The 17,767-nt window shown below is 41.8% G+C and overlaps 1 protein-coding gene across 2 annotated transcripts in view; it reads right to left on the minus strand.

Annotated features, from left to right (window-relative positions):
- Positions 1-410: 410 nt before the first annotated feature.
- NREP (neuronal regeneration related protein) overlaps positions 411-17,767 on the minus strand; it is a 28,693-nt gene continuing 11,336 nt past the window's right edge. For both annotated transcript variants that reach the window (XM_048221215.2, XM_057307347.1), the window contains exons 4-5: positions 6,445-6,522; positions 411-2,156 (exon numbers count right to left, since the gene is read on the minus strand). In XM_048221215.2, coding sequence (XP_048077172.1) covers positions 2,031-2,156; positions 6,445-6,522 — 204 coding nt within the window. In that variant the 3' untranslated portion in view covers positions 411-2,030. The remainder of the gene's footprint in view (positions 2,157-6,444; positions 6,523-17,767) is intronic.

Raw genomic sequence — 17,767 nt, forward strand, 5'->3', positions numbered from 1 at the left:
TAAAATCCTGTCTCACATTTTTATCTTCCTCCAAGCGGAAGACTTTTGTCTGTGTATAAGTGCAGATATTCCGTGAAGAAGTGAGGTCTAGGTATCCTTCGGATAAAGAATGCCACAGAGCAGGTCTTAACGGCAAGGAGTAAGAAAGAATGAGTTTTGCGGTGGAATTAAAAGGGTCTTGGTTGAATTCTCTTTTGTATCCAGAGGCAGCTCTGCAAAATGGTCCCAACAAGCCACTGCCCAGCCCCTGATCCGGTGGAACCTTTAGAAGGGAACATGCGTGAAAGAGCTGATTCTCTTTCCATATCTGCTCTTCTGTCTACCTTGGGGGCCCTGAGAACATGCAAACGAACAAGAACTAGTGAAAGCATTCAAAAGTAGGCCTCCTCTCCAATGACGAGCCAAGCCAGTTACCTTACAGCTTGCATATTTATTGAACAAATACTACTAAAATAGCTAAAATACACTGGGTACTTGTTGTGAGTGCATCAGTAAAGATCACATTGCTACAAAAGCCTGCATTTTCAGCAGTGCACAACTGCAACCCTACGTAAATGCCACAGATGCAGAATACTGTTTTCTTGCTCTATTTACACAGCTGATATACCTATCCCAACAAAGGAGGGAGCAGGGAAATGCACAAGAAACTCAGGCCAATGGGGGAGCGAGAGAGAAGGAAGAGGGCAGTGCATGCATCATCGGTGCTAACAGTCAGAAGCGGAACAGAGCAGAGCACAGCCTGCCCCGGCAAAGGAAGAGCTAAGACAGTCATATAAAAATTAAGGTGGGCTTTCAGACTGGCTAACACAACAACAATCCATGAGTAGATGGTATTGTCTGGTTTTATTTTTGTTTATCCATTTCATTGGGAGCAAGGACAAAAATGTAAAGTCTACACCTTGCTTATCAAAACTGACAAGAGTGCTCTGCCTTTTATTTTTTTAATTTTATACTTTTTTTTTTCCACTTAATATTTGGGAAAGGTGTAATTTTCAGATTCCTATTCAGATGCCAGGTGTGGGTTTTTTTTTGGATTTTTTTTCCCCACAGGGCGTTTATTTGAAACGTTTGCCCTTTTTTTCCCCCAAATATTCTTTCAAACAAAAAGAACCAAAAGAGACACCTAAAAACGCCTGTCAAATTATTGCTTTTCTTTCTGTAAGCTAGGCAGGCGAGGCTACCGGAAAGAAGAGATTTGGTAAGTAAATTACAGTTTTGTGATTGCTCCCGCTACAGGGACTGCATGGCCGTGAGTGCCAGCCGGCGAGACGTGAGTCTCTTACTCTCTCTGGTAGCGTTCACTCAACCTACAACGCTGAAGAAGAAAGCCACACTGAAGACACGAGGAAAACAAGTCAATCCAGTCTAGAGAACAACATTCAGGGAAACAGAGTACCAACACCTTCTTAGAACATGGAAATAAAATATAACTCCATCAGAGCTACCTCGCCAAGGAGCATGTTGAAAGTCCAAAATAGCACCATTCATCAGTGTCTCAGGTCCTGTGGCAGCATCTCGGTCACTTACCACAAGGAAACGATGAGTTTCAAACTACTTCTATACATCAAAAGAGTACATGGATAAAATATAGATATACAGACAATTGATGAACATAAACTACTAGGCTTGTTACATCTAAATGAAAAAAAAAAAGGGGGACTCTCAGCCTCTGCGAGAAGCAGTCGGGAGCTGTGTGAGTGAAAAGACAGGAGTGGACCGGTTGTGTGAGAGCAGAGGGAGTTTGAGTTGTGGAAGACATCGTTGTCGAGAACCAGGCCTGAAGGCCCACCTGTAAGGGTTGTAAACGTGGATTCACAGTGTGAAATTCTGAGCGGTTTCACTTGAGTCAGAATGATTAAAAACTGGATTGATGATACCTATTTGTCCACTGTAAATTCTCTAAAGCAAGGCTCAGAGTCCCATAGTTTCTTCTTATACTTGATGATTTACACAGAAAAAAATCCCATATATGATACCATGACCTCATCAATACCCATACACCATATGTAATACAGATGGAGGTGTGACGATTAAAAAGAGTGGAGGTAACCGATGCCTGGGGAGTGGAGTTCACTGCTGCCAGGTGGAGTCAGGGAGGCGGCCTCAGTCTGCTCATCCTTCTTGCGGTTCACTTCCTTTGGGACAGGAAGTCTTCCCTGAAAAGCAGGTGGACCCACACACACAAAAGACACTTAGTCATGCTTCTGAAGCCATTTGAAATTTTTTGCTTCTCCCTCCCGCCTTTTATCCTTGAACTCCAGATGTTTTGCAAACAGAGTTTACATATTAAACACAGTTCCCCTGAATGTAAATATTAGGTCTGTGGGGGCATGAAGTAATTAAACACTCACTGGCTTGGCTTCGGGAGAATCGAGTGCTTCTCTAATGGCTGTGCCCAGCCATGTGGGAGGCAGCATTCCCCAGAGTCAGGTTTCTGAGGACAGTTTCTAGTATGAGACAGGGCCCCACATGAGGCTGGGTTAGAGGTGCTCATAAGAGTGTTAATACATTTTCTTTAAAGCATTCAGTGGCTGTGGTAGAAGTGGGTAATTGCCTGTTTTCCAATATATAATAAAAATATTTAAAAGGAGATCACAGCTTGTACAAAGGTAATGTATGTATGGTTTATTCCTATGAACAACTGGCCCGGTCCATGTGGGCCTGATAATCAGAACCACAAGTGGGTACCAAAGGTGGGAGTGTTTGCAGGAAAGAGGAGGATAGTGTGACACCCAGGCCAGGAGATAGTGAGATCCACCTCGTTTGGCCTACTAAGTCTATCCTCACAAGCCTGACGTGAGTGAGGTGTTTGTGTTTCTGTCTAGAATAATTCAAGTGCATTGGCACTGATGCTCCATCAGGCACCCATGGGGAGAAGCTCTCCATCATAACCAAAGAGCAAGTGGACAAGAAGCCCATTTGTTCAGCTCTACCACAAATACCGTGTATATCCCAATCGGATATGAAAATAGTGATTTGACTATTGTCCAGCCAAACCATTAATTGCTGGAGTTTTCTCAGACATATTAGCCAATATGGTTTTAAAGGATTTTTTTTCCTTTCTGCTCAGATCACATGTTCCAATAGGACATTTACCATAAGCTATTTTGATTAGATATGAACGCTTGGATTAAATAATCTTGCTTTGAGATCTATAAATTATTGCATTTGAATTTCTTTTTAAGAATTCAACTTTCAAACAACTTGAAACTGAATAAATGTTTTCAGCAGCTCCAGGATGAACTAAATGTAATGGATAATTCGGCTTTAATAAGTCTTATTTCCTGTACGTATTTTTTAAATGTTAAACACCTGGTATGCCTAAATTTTGTGTTTAAAAATCTCAGACTTTGAGAGCATACATTTTCAGGATGTGTAGAAAAATTCACTTAGTGAGTACTTCCATGTTCCAGTCTTAGATTATGATTTAGAAGTTGGTTTGCTATCCCTAAATAGCAATAGGACCAAATCTGAAAACTGAATTAAAATGTCATTCATCACTCACACATACTTAAGGATCTAGATAAATTTCTAGAGTCATTATATTGGGCAGTCTTTTTCAGTTGTGCAAATAATTGTAATCTTGAAATTTTGGCATACAGTCCCAAGATTTAAAAAAAGAAATTCACTGTAATCCTGGTGCTTCTCAATTGTTTGCTCCTCCTCTCCCCTCAGCCATTCAGCTCGGTTCAAGATACGACAAAGTTAGGTTTTGGACAAATGAAGAATTCAGTGGCTGCTAATTATCACAGGCCAGGAAGGAAAATCAAAACTTCGTAAGTGTGATTTCACTCAGCTACAGTCTGTATGTGGCTGCCCTTAAAGCTGCTCACTTCAGTTCACACTTACTCTGTTCAGCAGTGAACATATAGTCAGTCTCTGGGTTAAGTCTCCGTATTACTAACCCATTCCCTCCATGGAAAATACACAACAAAACCAAATGAAGATTGGGGGGGGATTCTGGGTAATTTGGGGAGAGATATTTCCAGGGGGAAAAATGTGAAGGAGATTATTTCAGATTTGAATTTATCATTTGTACTATTTTCTTCTGTTTTGAGACCACCCCCCCCCAAACATTTGTGTCTTCATTTATCATTCATGTTCTGAGTACCTACTGTGGCTTGAACACTCAGATTTTAAAGCTACGGTGATTAAAAGAGACAAAAATAGTCCTTGTCCGTCCTGCCCTTTATTTTCTGTATGTGAGACGCCCAAGTAACTGGACAAGGGCAAGGCAGCAGTGGTACGCAGACAGCTATGCTACTAAAGCCCCCTGAGGGGCCCCAGTCCGACAAGCCAGAAAAAGTTCTACACATCTTCCCTTTGGAGGCCGGAATTTACTAGACTTCAGTCCTTACTTCCTGTCCCTCAGTTTTTGATAAAAGAAGATAGTCTGCCCCTCACTGAAAGAACTGTAGGCCTCTATAGCAAGGGGAGAAGGTTTTTGAAGATGGGACACTATGTAGTCTTATTTCTCCACAAGTAAGGCCTTATAAGAATTCAGGCAAAACTAATCTGTCTTCCTCCATCATGTAGCACCTAACAGCTCCCAGAGGACTGAGGCTCTTGAGCATTCTAGAAGACTGAAGGAGCAGGAGCAGATGGGTCCAGTGTTCCCACAGACCGGTTCTCCTGGATCCTTCTGTAGTTAATCTACCTCAGGTTGCATGGCCCTCTCTGCCGAGAACTGATGGTGTATGAGTCCCCCAGTTTCTCAATAATGTGCCTTGGACACCATAAGTCAAGATTATTTTTCTTGATTATACAGAGATATGCTTTTCCACAAGGAAAACTGCCGGGAAGGACAAATGTATTATTATGCTTAAAGGATTATTCACATATGGAGAGAGGAAAGAATTTAAATTAACAGAAGACCTGAATTTCAGGATCCATTGTGCCAACCCTGTGGAGCATGCCTCAGTGGAGGTAAGGCCTAGGTCCTGGGGTTGGCCTTCTAAGAAAAAGGGAGGCACTGGTGACCTCATTGAAGAACTTGCCTAGTCTTGCCACTCTGGTTGATGTCACCAGTATCAAAGAGAGGACTTCTGAATGGGTGCATGGGGCAGAAATAATGAAAACACTATACTCTCCGTTACCCCTTCCATTATGATGTCTTACCGTCAACTGCTCGGACGAATCGTGCCTCGAGCTTCCCAGTAAAGAATGTCTAGAGTTATACTGCTGCTGGGGGGGGGTGCTGCTGGAGTGATAGTGGGGGGGTGCTGGAGTGGTGGTTGGGTGCTGGTATGGTAAGAGTAGTGGTGGGGGGTGAGGTGCTGGTATGGTAGGGTAGTGGTGGCTGGTGGTGGATTGGTGTTGGGGTGGGGGGTGTGCGTGTGTTTTGAGTAAAGCTCCCATACACGAGGCCACCTCCACCCCTGCTCTACAAGACGGCACACGTGTAGCTCTGGCAAGGCCAGATCCTTTTGTTCACCTACTTTCCTAACACTGGTTTCAACCTGGAGCTTCAGAAATTCTTTGGAAGATTAAAAGTGATTTAGAATTGTTTTCACTTAGTGCAAACGCCAGTTGACACAATCTCTTCAAATTCTGCCTGTCAGTAAAAGATAGGGAACTGCTGAAACCATTTAGTGTAAGTAGAGTTTCTCAAACATTAAAATGTCCATAAGAGCTGGGAAAGCCTCACCACATGTCAATTACACTTATGAAACTTCTGAATGGAAATATTACTTTCAGTGCACTTTATTTTTCCTCCTTAATTGCAAAATCAACAGCTCAATGGTAAAAAGTACAGTCCTCCTCCTTAAGGTCAAATTGATATTTACCTTAACAGGCAAGTCCAAAGGTATCTACCCTAAAAACTGGTAAGTGCTGGTGTTGTTGGAAATGGTGCTAGAATCCAAAATGTAAATCTGACAAATTTTCTTAATGTACAGAATTATCACACCTAAGATGTCAGAACAAAGAAAGCATATTTGTAGAAAATACTTTTAGGCCTAGAAATTAGAAGAAAGAAAAATAATAGTTTATGTTCTGTTTTGTTATTTGGGTAATTTCATCAGACATTGAGGCACTATTACCAGACAAAAGTGTCATCATTTTATACTTTTAAGATATCTTCTAGCTTAATCATCATACTTGAGTTTATCTACCCAAGAATCGAACAGAGTAAAAACCTGTAAAATGTGTATTTGATAAATTGATTCCATGATTCTTAAATGAATATCTGCTTTGGACTTGTCAAGAAAGGAAGATAATGTGAACGTTAAGAGTCATAGGGCTTTAGGATATCTATATATATCTATGTATCTCTGTAGTATATATGTAGTATATCTTATTTCCAAGGTCATAACAGTATCATGGTAATAGAGTCTTACTGTAGATTAAATGGATATGAAAATAAAAAAGAAATAACTGATTTTTTTTTTTAGTTGCCTCTAAATTAAAAAACATTTTTAACAAAATGGTAGTTAGGGATCTTACCTTAGGAAGCCTCCCCTCCATTTCCTTATTTGGAAATGGTTCTTGACTGACCCAGACAGAGAGCTCTGGGTAATAAACCTACAGAGACATAAAAGCACACACATTCAGATTAAAAACAGCATCGACTCTGAAACCACACGGGATCAACTTCATGAGCTCAATCCTCAATGTCACTTCTTTCCTGATTACAACCTAGAGCACTGGGAGAGCCCTTCACCTCTTCCAGACTGTTAGGGTGCATCAAACGTACACTGCACTCAGGAGAGTTCTGGCTCAGTGCCTTCTAAGAGTAAGTCCAGCAGAGCGAAGATGTCAATCAGTGTTATCTTCAGCACGCTAAGTGGCAACCTCCTGAAATGACTCGCTGAGCAAACTAAGGCACTGGGGAGGCCTAACTTTCAAACAACCTATGGTAAGTATACTTGCAAAACTCCATGTTTATGAGATAAATGTGCCACATACCCATAAAACTCCGTTAGGGGTTATTCCAATAATTGATTAAAAGGCTCAACATTATGCACAAAACATGAGGAGGACAGGAACAAGCAACATGCATTCTCCCCAGGTCCATGTGGCCACTGGCAACACACTGCTCACTGCCTGAAAGTAGCAAAGTGTCAGAGAGAGGCAGGGAGATGGGCAGCATTGCCATGAATGATTCAGAGAATACCAGCTGATGAATCTGGGGGTGGGGGCATGTGGGACAAGGTAGAGAGCCTGAGTGGAATTGAGTAATTCTTCTTTAAATATACAAAGGGTTATTAGCATAAGAAGGTTGCTGACCAGCTGTTCTCCATCACCAGGCAAGACAGGAGTAGGGGGTTAGGAATTAAATTATAACATGGATTTAGGTCAGCTATAAGAAAGGGACTTGGCATAAGAATTGTCAAATTACTGAAAGAATTTAGAGAGGAAAACTGTGAAATCTCCTTTAAGAAATTTAGAAACAGAATCTAACAACCATCTGCCAGAGTTAATTCACATTTGATACAGCCCTGCTTGAAGGAAGGGGAGGAAATTAGGTAAGATTCCCTCCAGATCTGATTCACTAAATGCCCCAAATAAGCCTCACATTCAATAAATAATATGAAGAATCACATCTTAGTAATAGGCTAACAAACAGGCTTAATGTCATTTTTGTTTCTGGAAGCCACAGATGTGGTAGCCTAGTCACTGGGCTAACTGCAGTGTCTTCACTGGCAGTGGTCAGTCCACCTGGTCAGGGGGCCTGAGCTAGGAAATGTGGATGGCTGTGTTGATTCTTCGGGATAGTCTAATAGTAACTATCATTACGGCACATCCCATGTTACAAAGCAGTTTGCATATATTCCCCAAATATATCCTGACAATAAACTTAGGTCTTAACATTTCAGAGATAAGAAAACAGAAACTCAGAAAGGTCACCCACTTGTCCAAAGCCACACAGTGAGTATAGAATAGGACTTAAACCAGATTTCCAGATTCTCAACTTCCCACTGTGCCAATGCCCTCAAATCACCCCAGAATGCAAACTGCCTACCACCTCTTTCAAAATTACAGCAGTCCACACACCCCACACACATGTATATCTTACATATTTGAGAGCTCATCCGGCAAGAACGGAAGTCTGACTTCAGACTGGGTCTGCCTTCTGGGCCTCGTGGTTCCCCCAACCTGAACCTCCTTCAGCTCTCCCCTCCTCTGCCCAGATCCTTCTGGGAGAATTCCACCATCTGCCTTGTTTGGGACAAACAAGTCACCCCTGACGTTCCCTTTAACTGGGAATGGGGGAAGAAAACAAAATTGCCATCTAAAATATGCAAGCTTTTTTTAAGGCTTCAAACAAAGTCACAGCATATAAAATCCTACTTTGTGCTTAATTTAAGGAGCTCCCAGTTGGGATCAACTACAGATTCACTTAATAGAAGTACATTTCTACATTACCACCTTTAAAAGCAGACTTTCACTGCAAATTTTAAATATTACACATATTAGCAAGAAATAAAGTTCTATTGTAAACGGAAATGATAAAAATACATGGAAAGACTTAGGCTCCTGACACAATGAGAAGTAACATCAAGGAAACATTGTGTCTGTGCTTCTGTGGTAGTCTATGTTAACAAAATGAGACTGCTCTCGCATTAACTTTCAGGTTCAAAGCATCACTACAAAAGCCACCCAAGTCCAATCTTCAGGGAAAAATAGCCTCAGAAATCATTATACTTATTCTTACAATTTGTTTTTCCAAGAACTTTTTTTTTTTTTAAGAAAAAGTCAATGATTTTTTTTTTTTTTTTTTTTTTTTGCCAAAGAACTCAGGAACATGGGTGTCTGATAGCAAAACCCACAACTAAAGAAACTTCCCCTAACCCAAATTTGTTCTTTGAAACATAATAATTTAGCCACAAACTGACCAAGGGCACTTCTAATTAGGCATTTTTTAGTGTTTGAATCATCAAGTAATCATTGTATACTTTAGGAAAAATAAAAATGTCACTTTGGCCTTGTGGTAAATTCTTCCATTCTCCTTCAGAAGCAGAACTTGAAGCCAAAAATGGCAGGGATAGAGGCACCTCAGTTACTCTTAAAACTTGCTTGGTTGGTCTCTAAGAACTCAGCATATCCCTGGATACAGCATCTGAAGGGGATGTTTAAACTTTTTTTTTTTTTTGGATTTGGAAAAAGTTGGTAGATTATTGGAAATATATACTACCTCTATTCCAGCTTTGTTCTCTCTTACCCCGTGGTGTTTTGAGACTCTAAAATGCAGGACTTAAAAGATCTACAACCATCACCCTTGCTCTCCAACACCTCAGAATACCTTTGTCCACGCGTGCATTCGCCGCAAGTGTGGGAGGCACCTGCCGTGTGTGGACACTGCTCAGTTCTAGGGATCACGAGAAATACAGGAGCACAAAAGATCATTTTATAAAAGTGTGCTCTATGGGTTAAATGGTACATTCCCCACACACAAAATTCACATGTCAGAATCTTAATCTGCAGTTAGAATGTGCTTATATTTGGAGATGGGGTCTTTAAAGACGTAATTAAGTTAAAATTAGGTCATTAGGAGAGGCCCTAACCCAGTATGACTAGTGTCTTTATAAGGAGGAAAGGAGGACAGACACACAGAGGAAAGGCCATGTGAGGACACAGGGAGAAGAGGTCCATCTACAAGCCAAGGAAAGAGCCTCAGAGGAAACCAACCCTGCTGACACCTTGACTTCAGAGTTCAAGACTCCAGAATGGTGAGAAAACAAAGTTCTGCTGTTTAAGCCACCTAATCAGTGGTACTTTGTTGTGACAGCCCTAGCAGATGAATAGTGTGCTTTAAGGGCAATTTAAAAAAAAGGAAAAGAAATGTATAGGTTATGTCAAATATAATAGCTGTTGGAACATGTATCAACAGACTAAAAAAAAACCCCAAACCAACATTCAGCAAACCATCCAGCAGTGCTGTCAAGAGAGGAAAAGGGGGTGGCGGTGAGCAGATCTGGGAGGGCACGTGATGGCTACCAGATGCAAGCCAAGGCAGACAGCGGGTTGAGGGTCGGGGTGCAATGAGCTACCTGCGGGAAAGGACCCTATGGCCAGGAGGTCTCGCTGCCGCTCAGTGGCCATCAGAGCGGGAGCACCAGTGCGGCCCCGCAGGCTGCTGTACCCTTTTACCTAAGTTTGAAATATCAGGAGCTGCCAGTGGCCCTAGGATTGGGTTTTTTGAGTACTGATCGTATATAGGTCAGAAAACAGGGAGAAGTTGATTTTTCTTCCTAAAGTCCATCTGTTCTTGCTTGGACCCTAAACTTGTTCATTCATTTTGGTACTAGCCAATTGGTGCTCTAAAGGTGGCCACATGGCTTCAACTTGAATTCATTCCGTTTTCTGGATTCAAGTTTGTTTTCCATGAAGACCAACTAAACTTTCTTTTTTAAACTTCACTGAGTACTCTGTCGGTGGTGGTGATGAGCGTCTCCGAAATGTAAGTGTTCCAGAGAATACACGTGGCAATACCTCAACATTACTGTTCTATTCAACAAGCAAACCAAAGTTTGCCTTAATCTTCACAGTAGAAGACAGTGTTCTTTTAACAAGAAGATACATATTCTTTTAAAACTGTCTTCCATATATAAAATAATTGTTTGCTCTTGTTCAAGTAAAATCCTCAGAACTCCCTGGAATACTGTTCTTCCAGAAGTTAGGAATCACAGAAACAAGCTATATCCTCAACAATGAAGAAAACATAAGTGTTTGAGAAAATACAGGGGGAAAGAAACTGTTAGTGTTTTAAATTGGAGAACGTGCAAAGGTTTTGCTTGAATTCTGGGAAAGGCTAAGGATTTATGCTTGTCACTGAATATATTAGTTAATGAATCTTTTTTTTACAGTGCTGCATTATCTCACTGACAACTAGGTTTAAAAACAATGGAACTGACAAAATGAACCACACTGGCTTAAGCATGCTAATCATGATATTCATGAGTAGCTCTTAGGTAAAACCAATTTTCTGCTTTTATCAAATATATTTAAATCCACTATATATTTAAATACAGTTTTATGGTGAAAATGTGCTATTTGTTACTGATTCTTTTCCATGTATGTGATGGTTGGGTATTTAAGTTTCAATGGTTTATCATACAAGCTGAGAATGAAATGCTCATGGTTTTACCTTTTTAAGTCTCTTTCTTCGTTTCTTTCTTTCTTGGCTTGTTTTACTCTCTGGATAATGGATTATGAAAAATAACTTCATTTTTTTAGCCCATAAGGTAATTAGCTTGCTAATAATTATAACTTGGTATCCAAATTAGAAAAATAAAATGTCAGGGAAATCAGAGGCCACTCCTGCAAGGTCCTAAAACCATGCAAACTAGATTATCACTGAAATTCTTTTTTGAAATCTCTCCTAAGCTTTTCATTTAAAAACTTGCAGAATGTTTTCCAGTGGTGTGGTCCACACAGAATCAAACGAATTGACAAGTTTCCTGTCACTTTTATGCTGCTTGTAAAATTTGAATTGTATCTGTTTATTACCTGTTTCTACCTGTACTTTTTCCTCTGGAAAGCAGAGTGTCTGTTGGTGCCTCAGTTGGCAAACCCTCTGGTTTGGGAACTAAATGAAATGAAATGAATTTGTATTTTTCTCTGTTCATTTACTGTCTTTATCAAGAGATCTTTGAAGAGACTGTTGAAGGAGAATGATCCCCAAAGGCACGGCCATGAGTTTACTCAGAGCCTAAACACATCACATACGTATATGCTGCTTGCTTAATTGGCTAACACACCTTCTTAGAAACCTGCCGTGAAGATGCAGGCGGCATGGCTTGGTTGTTAACAACCATACTTATTATTTTCTATCCTTGGTGGAGTTCTGTGTGCTTAAGGAATGCACACACATGGCCCTTTTATGACTTAACAAGGACAGGTGCCACCCCCTGCAATTAGGAAGACAGAGCAGGGCAGCAGGTGTCCAACCTGCATAATTAATTCTTTGAACAGCAAAGGAGCTTATTTCATAATCTCTCTGCCAATTAAATTGTGTGTACATGTGTACATGTTCTCTTCTGCCTCATTGGCTGGGAGGTCATGAAAACTGGTACTGTGTTACAGGGAGAACGTATATACATGTACTTCATTTCTGCCAGTACCCTTTGAAGTGGTGCTACTAAGAATCTCCCTGGAAAGCTCCTCTGCTCCCAGGTGTTGCTGACCATGTGAGAGGGCAGAATGTAAACTGAAACCATAAATGAGTTACAAGGATCATTTTCTCTGAACAGCATTACATCAAAGATTAGATGGTGCCAGAAGATGATGCACTGAGCTCTCTCTCTGGAGACCTCGTTTTAGCAATCTGCCTAACCCTGCGAGAGCTGTTTGGAGCCGGGGCACACGGCTGAGGAAACGCACTGCAACCAGAGGACAAAAATAAAAATCCAGAACACTGGGCCATTCAGATAATGTATGTAACCTCTGCCCATTCCGGAAAGCAGAGTTCAAGTGTCAGTTGGTGCCTAAGTTGGCAACGTTCTGGTTCGGGAACTAAATGGAACACAGAGCCACCTAGGTTCCCGCACACGCGCGCGTGCAGACGCAGGAGCCGGCTGCGGTACCAGCGGCCAGGACACGGGGAGGTGGCTGTGGTACCAGCGGCCAGGACCGAGAACCCGTCCCCACACCCGCCCGTCGCACTCGGCTGCGAACGCCCTCCCGCTCGACAGGAGACGGGGCCTCTGAGGGCGCTGCTGTGTTCCAACCCCGGCTGACACTCTCGGCTTTTTCGTGGCCTGACAAGTTCTTAACCTGTAGAAATGGGGGTCGGGAGCCAACTGTGGGCCAGGGAGGATGATGAGGCCGCCTCACAGCTGTGTAAGCCCCCGGGCCTTCGCTTTGCTTCGGGTGCACGGGTCCACGATGGGCACAGAACATGTCCACCTTCTATCACAGCACAATAGTTCCTGCCAACATCACCTGTCAGGCAGGCAAAAGATGCGTGTCTGAAACAAGCCGTGGCGACTTTCCCAGTAGAACCCTTTCAATTCACTGTGCTCGTGGTGAAGCCATCTTGAGAGGCCGCTGATGAGTATGTGGGAACCTGACAGCTGTGGAATTTTATTTCTAGATTTCAAGGAGGCAGAGAAGGAAAAGGAAATCTCGCTGGCAACAAAACGAAAGTGTTTACATGTGAAATTAACCGTCAGCACAAAGAGCTTTCCCAGTCACTCTGTTCCACAATGTAATAAGCTGCTTGTTTGGCTGCTGAGTCTTTAAAAATTTGATTTCTAAGAACAATAGCAAAGATCTTCAAGAGGAGCAACGAATCAAGTCAGGAGCAACCCACAAAAGGTTAACGTTACTATGCAGCTTTGCTTTTGCACCGCTCTCTGAGACTGCTGGGTGATGTGTCAGGGCTTTGGTGGTGCCTGGTTCAAGGCAGGGGGCAGGGTGCGGCGGCAGCTGGTAACACGGTCGGCTGCAAACACGTGCGTGGCACAAACTCCTCCTCCCAGCCCAGCCTCCCTCCTTTCCAACAGGAACATGCTCAGCACAAAGCAATCCACCTAAAGACTCCATAAATCCAAAAAAGGGAGTCACTGATCGAGGAATTCTCAGATTTCTGCCAAGGCACCCTCCCCTGGGCTGGAGGTCAGCCTGGTACAGTAATCAGAGCCAAACTGCGGACTGGACTCCAGGAATGAAGCTGAACACTTCAAATCCTGACTCTTAATGGACGGTTTTTCTTTTTGGCGATGAAGACAAAACAAAGTGCAAACAGCTGATAACAGCCCACAGTAAACCAGAAGAAAAGTACAAGAACAAAGCTTGGAAACAAATCTCATAAGGGATATCTAAGAAGAGATTTTCCAAACAAAGGGAAAAAATAAAGCAGCTTTTTAAAGCTCTGGTTTGAGATTAAGCAGTTTGTGAATGAACAATAAGAAAGTAAAGGCCACAAAACAAGATATTTGCTCTTTTCAGCAGAAAAAAAAAATACTGGCCTTTGTTAACTAGCAGAAAGAAAAAAAAAAGGCCCCTCAGGCATTTAAGCACAACATAAGCTTTTCCTTGCCCCCAGGACCTCAACAAATATGTTAATAAAATCTTTTACCTCCCTGGAGTGGAATCAGAGTAAATATTTACTTAACACATTGAGTTTCTAAGTCTGGACCACCTTATTCCCTTATAGAAATGGGTTTTCACTTGTAATTAAGAAATTAGAAACACTACATCTTAACAATGTTTCTCCTGACTTTTAAGGTGAAAGAAGAGAAGGGACGTGGGTAGGGGAATGGAAGAGAGAGGGAGACAGAGAAAGAAGAAAACGATATTGTGCCCTGCACAACAAACTGCACGTGTGAATTTCTGAACAAAAGTCTCTGCCACAAACGAGGGTAATGCTGCCGACATGCTTTCCAATACCAGACATCGGGAGTTAGCAGGACTTCTTCCAAGCACATTCCAAGGTTAACAGGAAACATCTAGACTTGCTTTTATTAGCTGGTTTAAATAATTCTAGGTATGCTAGGTTTCACCTTCAAATAACTGTAAGATACAAGTCTGATTTCTACTCAACAGGAATGCCATTTTTTCTTTCCTCTTGTCCTAAAGTATGTGCTACTCATTAAAATCTTAGGAACATTTTCACCAACAACATAGAAGAAAAAGTCCTCAAATATCAGTTTCTTTTGTTAAAGCCGTCAGTCAAAGGGTAGTAAGGTTTTTTTGTTTTGTTTTTATCTAAACATAAGGATTTGAATTTTTCTTGGTCTGGGTGAAGGATGAGATAGCCAGTTGCTTTTGAGGAGTTTGTGAACATATCAAAGCATTCCTTTTGCTGACATGTTCAAGACTGAGCTTTCCTGAAAGTGTGCATTTTGTCCCAAAGTGCTCATTCCCGAAGAAATTGTTCACTCTCTCCATCAGTGTGCCCTCTCCTCCTGGCAGCTGCAAACCACCCCCTCCCCCCAGCACTGAGCAAAAATCATTTTGCAGCTCCACGCGTGTCCCACCCTGCCTTGATCATTTAAGATCATATCTCCTCAATAAAAAACAGCATCATAAAAGATCACCAAATTTGGAGGGAAAGTCATTTCTATCGTGAGAGGATGTAATTAAAATTGATTTAAATCAGATGCTAGCTGATTATCTTATAAGAAGTTTGGCTTAAAAAAAAAAAAAAGAAAAATATGGCCAGATCTGTACCCACATGCTGTTAAGTGCTCAGGTCACACAGAGGCCACTGAAAGACTTTCATATGAAAACTGGCAAAAAAACCCCTAAAAGGAACAGAGTCAGATTAGGATGGATGTGCCCCTTTGCACCATCTGGATTTTCAACCCCACTGGAGGGCCTGGGGTGGGGGGGGGTAGTGGTGGGAGAGGGGGGTGGGCATGGTCTGATTCAGGAGGTTCCTCTCTGATGAGGACTCAGTCAGGCAGTACTATGGGAAGCCAAGAAGACCCAAAGGGGCAGTCACCAGCCCAAACTGACGGTGTCTCAGGGCTGGGAGTCCCTGAAGAATCAACTATCTCCAGAGCGTGAAGATAAGTGCAGAAGGAATGCCAAATGAGGCGGCTGCGCTCCCCGACTTAGACTCTCAGTGACAAGAGAAGGGTAGTATTGGAAACCCAGGCCTTCCTTCCAAGTGCCGGCTGCATCTGCACTCTCCAACAGAATACTTCCACCTCCTCTTTGTGGTTTTTCACCCCACTCTTTCACTGTAAACCAGTCATCAAAACTCTACTTCTCCGAAGGAAGACAACCACGGGCAGTAAACAGGAGTTGTTGGAACCCGCACAGGCAGAGCACGTAAATTTGGGAACCCGCAGTTTTCTGTGGAAACGCACACGCGGGGTCGTTATGTTTTTAGGCGTACTTCCCAGGTGCACTGATTGAATCCTCACGGTGTGGCCCCGAGGATGACACGCATCAATACAGTGCTGGCAGCAGCGTCAGGCACACCATCCTCCCCATTTTACAGATGAGAATACTGAGGAAGAGCAGTCAGGGAGTCTGCCCAAGGTCACATAACCCAGCCTCTCCTCTCTCACAGAATACAGTCCGTCAACATGGAGCTTCTCTGCCACTTCCCCAGAGCCACCTGGAGTGCCACCATGAGCTCCCGTGTGAGTCGGGGTCTGCTTTCAATCCCCCAAGTACAGTAGGTGTTAAGCATCGCTGCTTACTGCCCTAGTGATGAATTTCTGACACCTACTATCAAGAGGAGTTTTCTCAGAAATATTTGTCGCTCTGCTGCCTGTGTCTCTGATAACTGGCTGGCCTTCAAAAATACCTTACCTACAAACCAGTGAGCACCGTTTGAGGGCAGAGAGGGTTTGCTCTCAGTAGCCGTGTGTGGCTACAGTCCTTGAGGGAAGACTGCTCTTAGAGCAGAAACTCTACCTTGGTTACGTTAAGACTTCGGATTAAACGCAAGCTACGCTGGTCATCACAGTTTTGTCTTTTTTCAATTTTCCCTGGCAGGAAATATTTAGAACAAAACAAGTATCTAGCAATCACTGTAGCTAATTACAAAGGGCATTTGCTGAGAAACCAAATTGTTTTAATATGACCCCCAAATGAACTCTCAAACAACTTCTCAGATGGCCTAGCAAAGCACAATCGAATTCAGAATAGCTTTCCTTCATCAAATGTATTTGGAATCACATTCACTGTAACTTTGCTTTTCAACATTTCCATTTAAAAACAAACTGCTTAAAGGAGAATTAAAATTTTATCAATGATCTTCAAATATGCAAACCATATATAGTTGACCCTTTTACAACATGGGGGTTAGGGGTCCCAAGGCCCTGAGCAGTCAAAAATCTGTGTATAACTTCTGATTCTCCCCAAACTTACTATTAATAGCCTAGTGTTGACTGGAAGCCTTACAGTAACAGAGTTAATTAACACACATTTCATACATCATATATATTATATACTGTATTCTCACAAAATAAGCTAGAGAAAAGGAAATAAGAAAATCATAAAAAAAAAAATACACTGACAGTACTGTATTGTATTTATCAAAAAAAAAAAAAAAAAATCTGCATATAAGTGGACCAGTGCAGCTCAAACCTGTGTTGTTCAAGAGTCAATTCTACTAGGTAAAAATATAAAGTGATCCTAATTGAGGAAGAAAATAAACACATTTGCCCAGAGAGACAGTGTATAAACTACCAAGAATGGTATTCAGAAAAACAAATTTAACCTGATTCCATTTGGAAGCTTTTAATTAATGTAGAAATGCAGATCGTTCTAAGAAAGAAAAATGGAAAAACAGAGATGGGCTAAGAAGCCAATTATTAGTTATTACCATCATGAAGGTACTAAATAATAGATAACAAGGTACGTAGCATTTGATCCCCAGATTACGTGTGGAGTGCTGTATTCAATCACACTGAAAGATATGGCGTCCCTCTGGCTTTCTCTAAGCAATGTAAGAGTAGCTGATCAATTTAGTAAAAATCCACATTAATAATCAGATGAATTATTTCTATGATGCCAAAGAACAAGTTTAATTGAATTTCTGATTGAATTGATTGTGACAGTGTAGACAGTTAAGCTTCATATAATAAAATTAAAGTTTAAAAAGCAGTCCTCATTTAAAAAAAAAAAAAAGGAAAAGGAATATGCTTAATAAAGATGAAAAGATGTGGAGACTTGGCTCCCAGACCTTGATAACAAGATCAGAACCATTTAAGATTCTATTATCAAGAAGTGAGCAAAATATCCAAGGGCCAGGGGCATTTCATGATGTATAATTAGACCCAGCTCTCCACAGGGCAGCATGAAATGGAGACTCAGTTATGGTCCACAGCATCTAGGCTTCAGAAAGAGTCAAACCCAGGTA

This window comes from Ursus arctos, unplaced genomic scaffold (assembly GCF_023065955.2).
Source record: "Ursus arctos isolate Adak ecotype North America unplaced genomic scaffold, UrsArc2.0 scaffold_5, whole genome shotgun sequence".
Lineage (NCBI taxonomy): Eukaryota > Metazoa > Chordata > Mammalia > Carnivora > Ursidae > Ursus > Ursus arctos.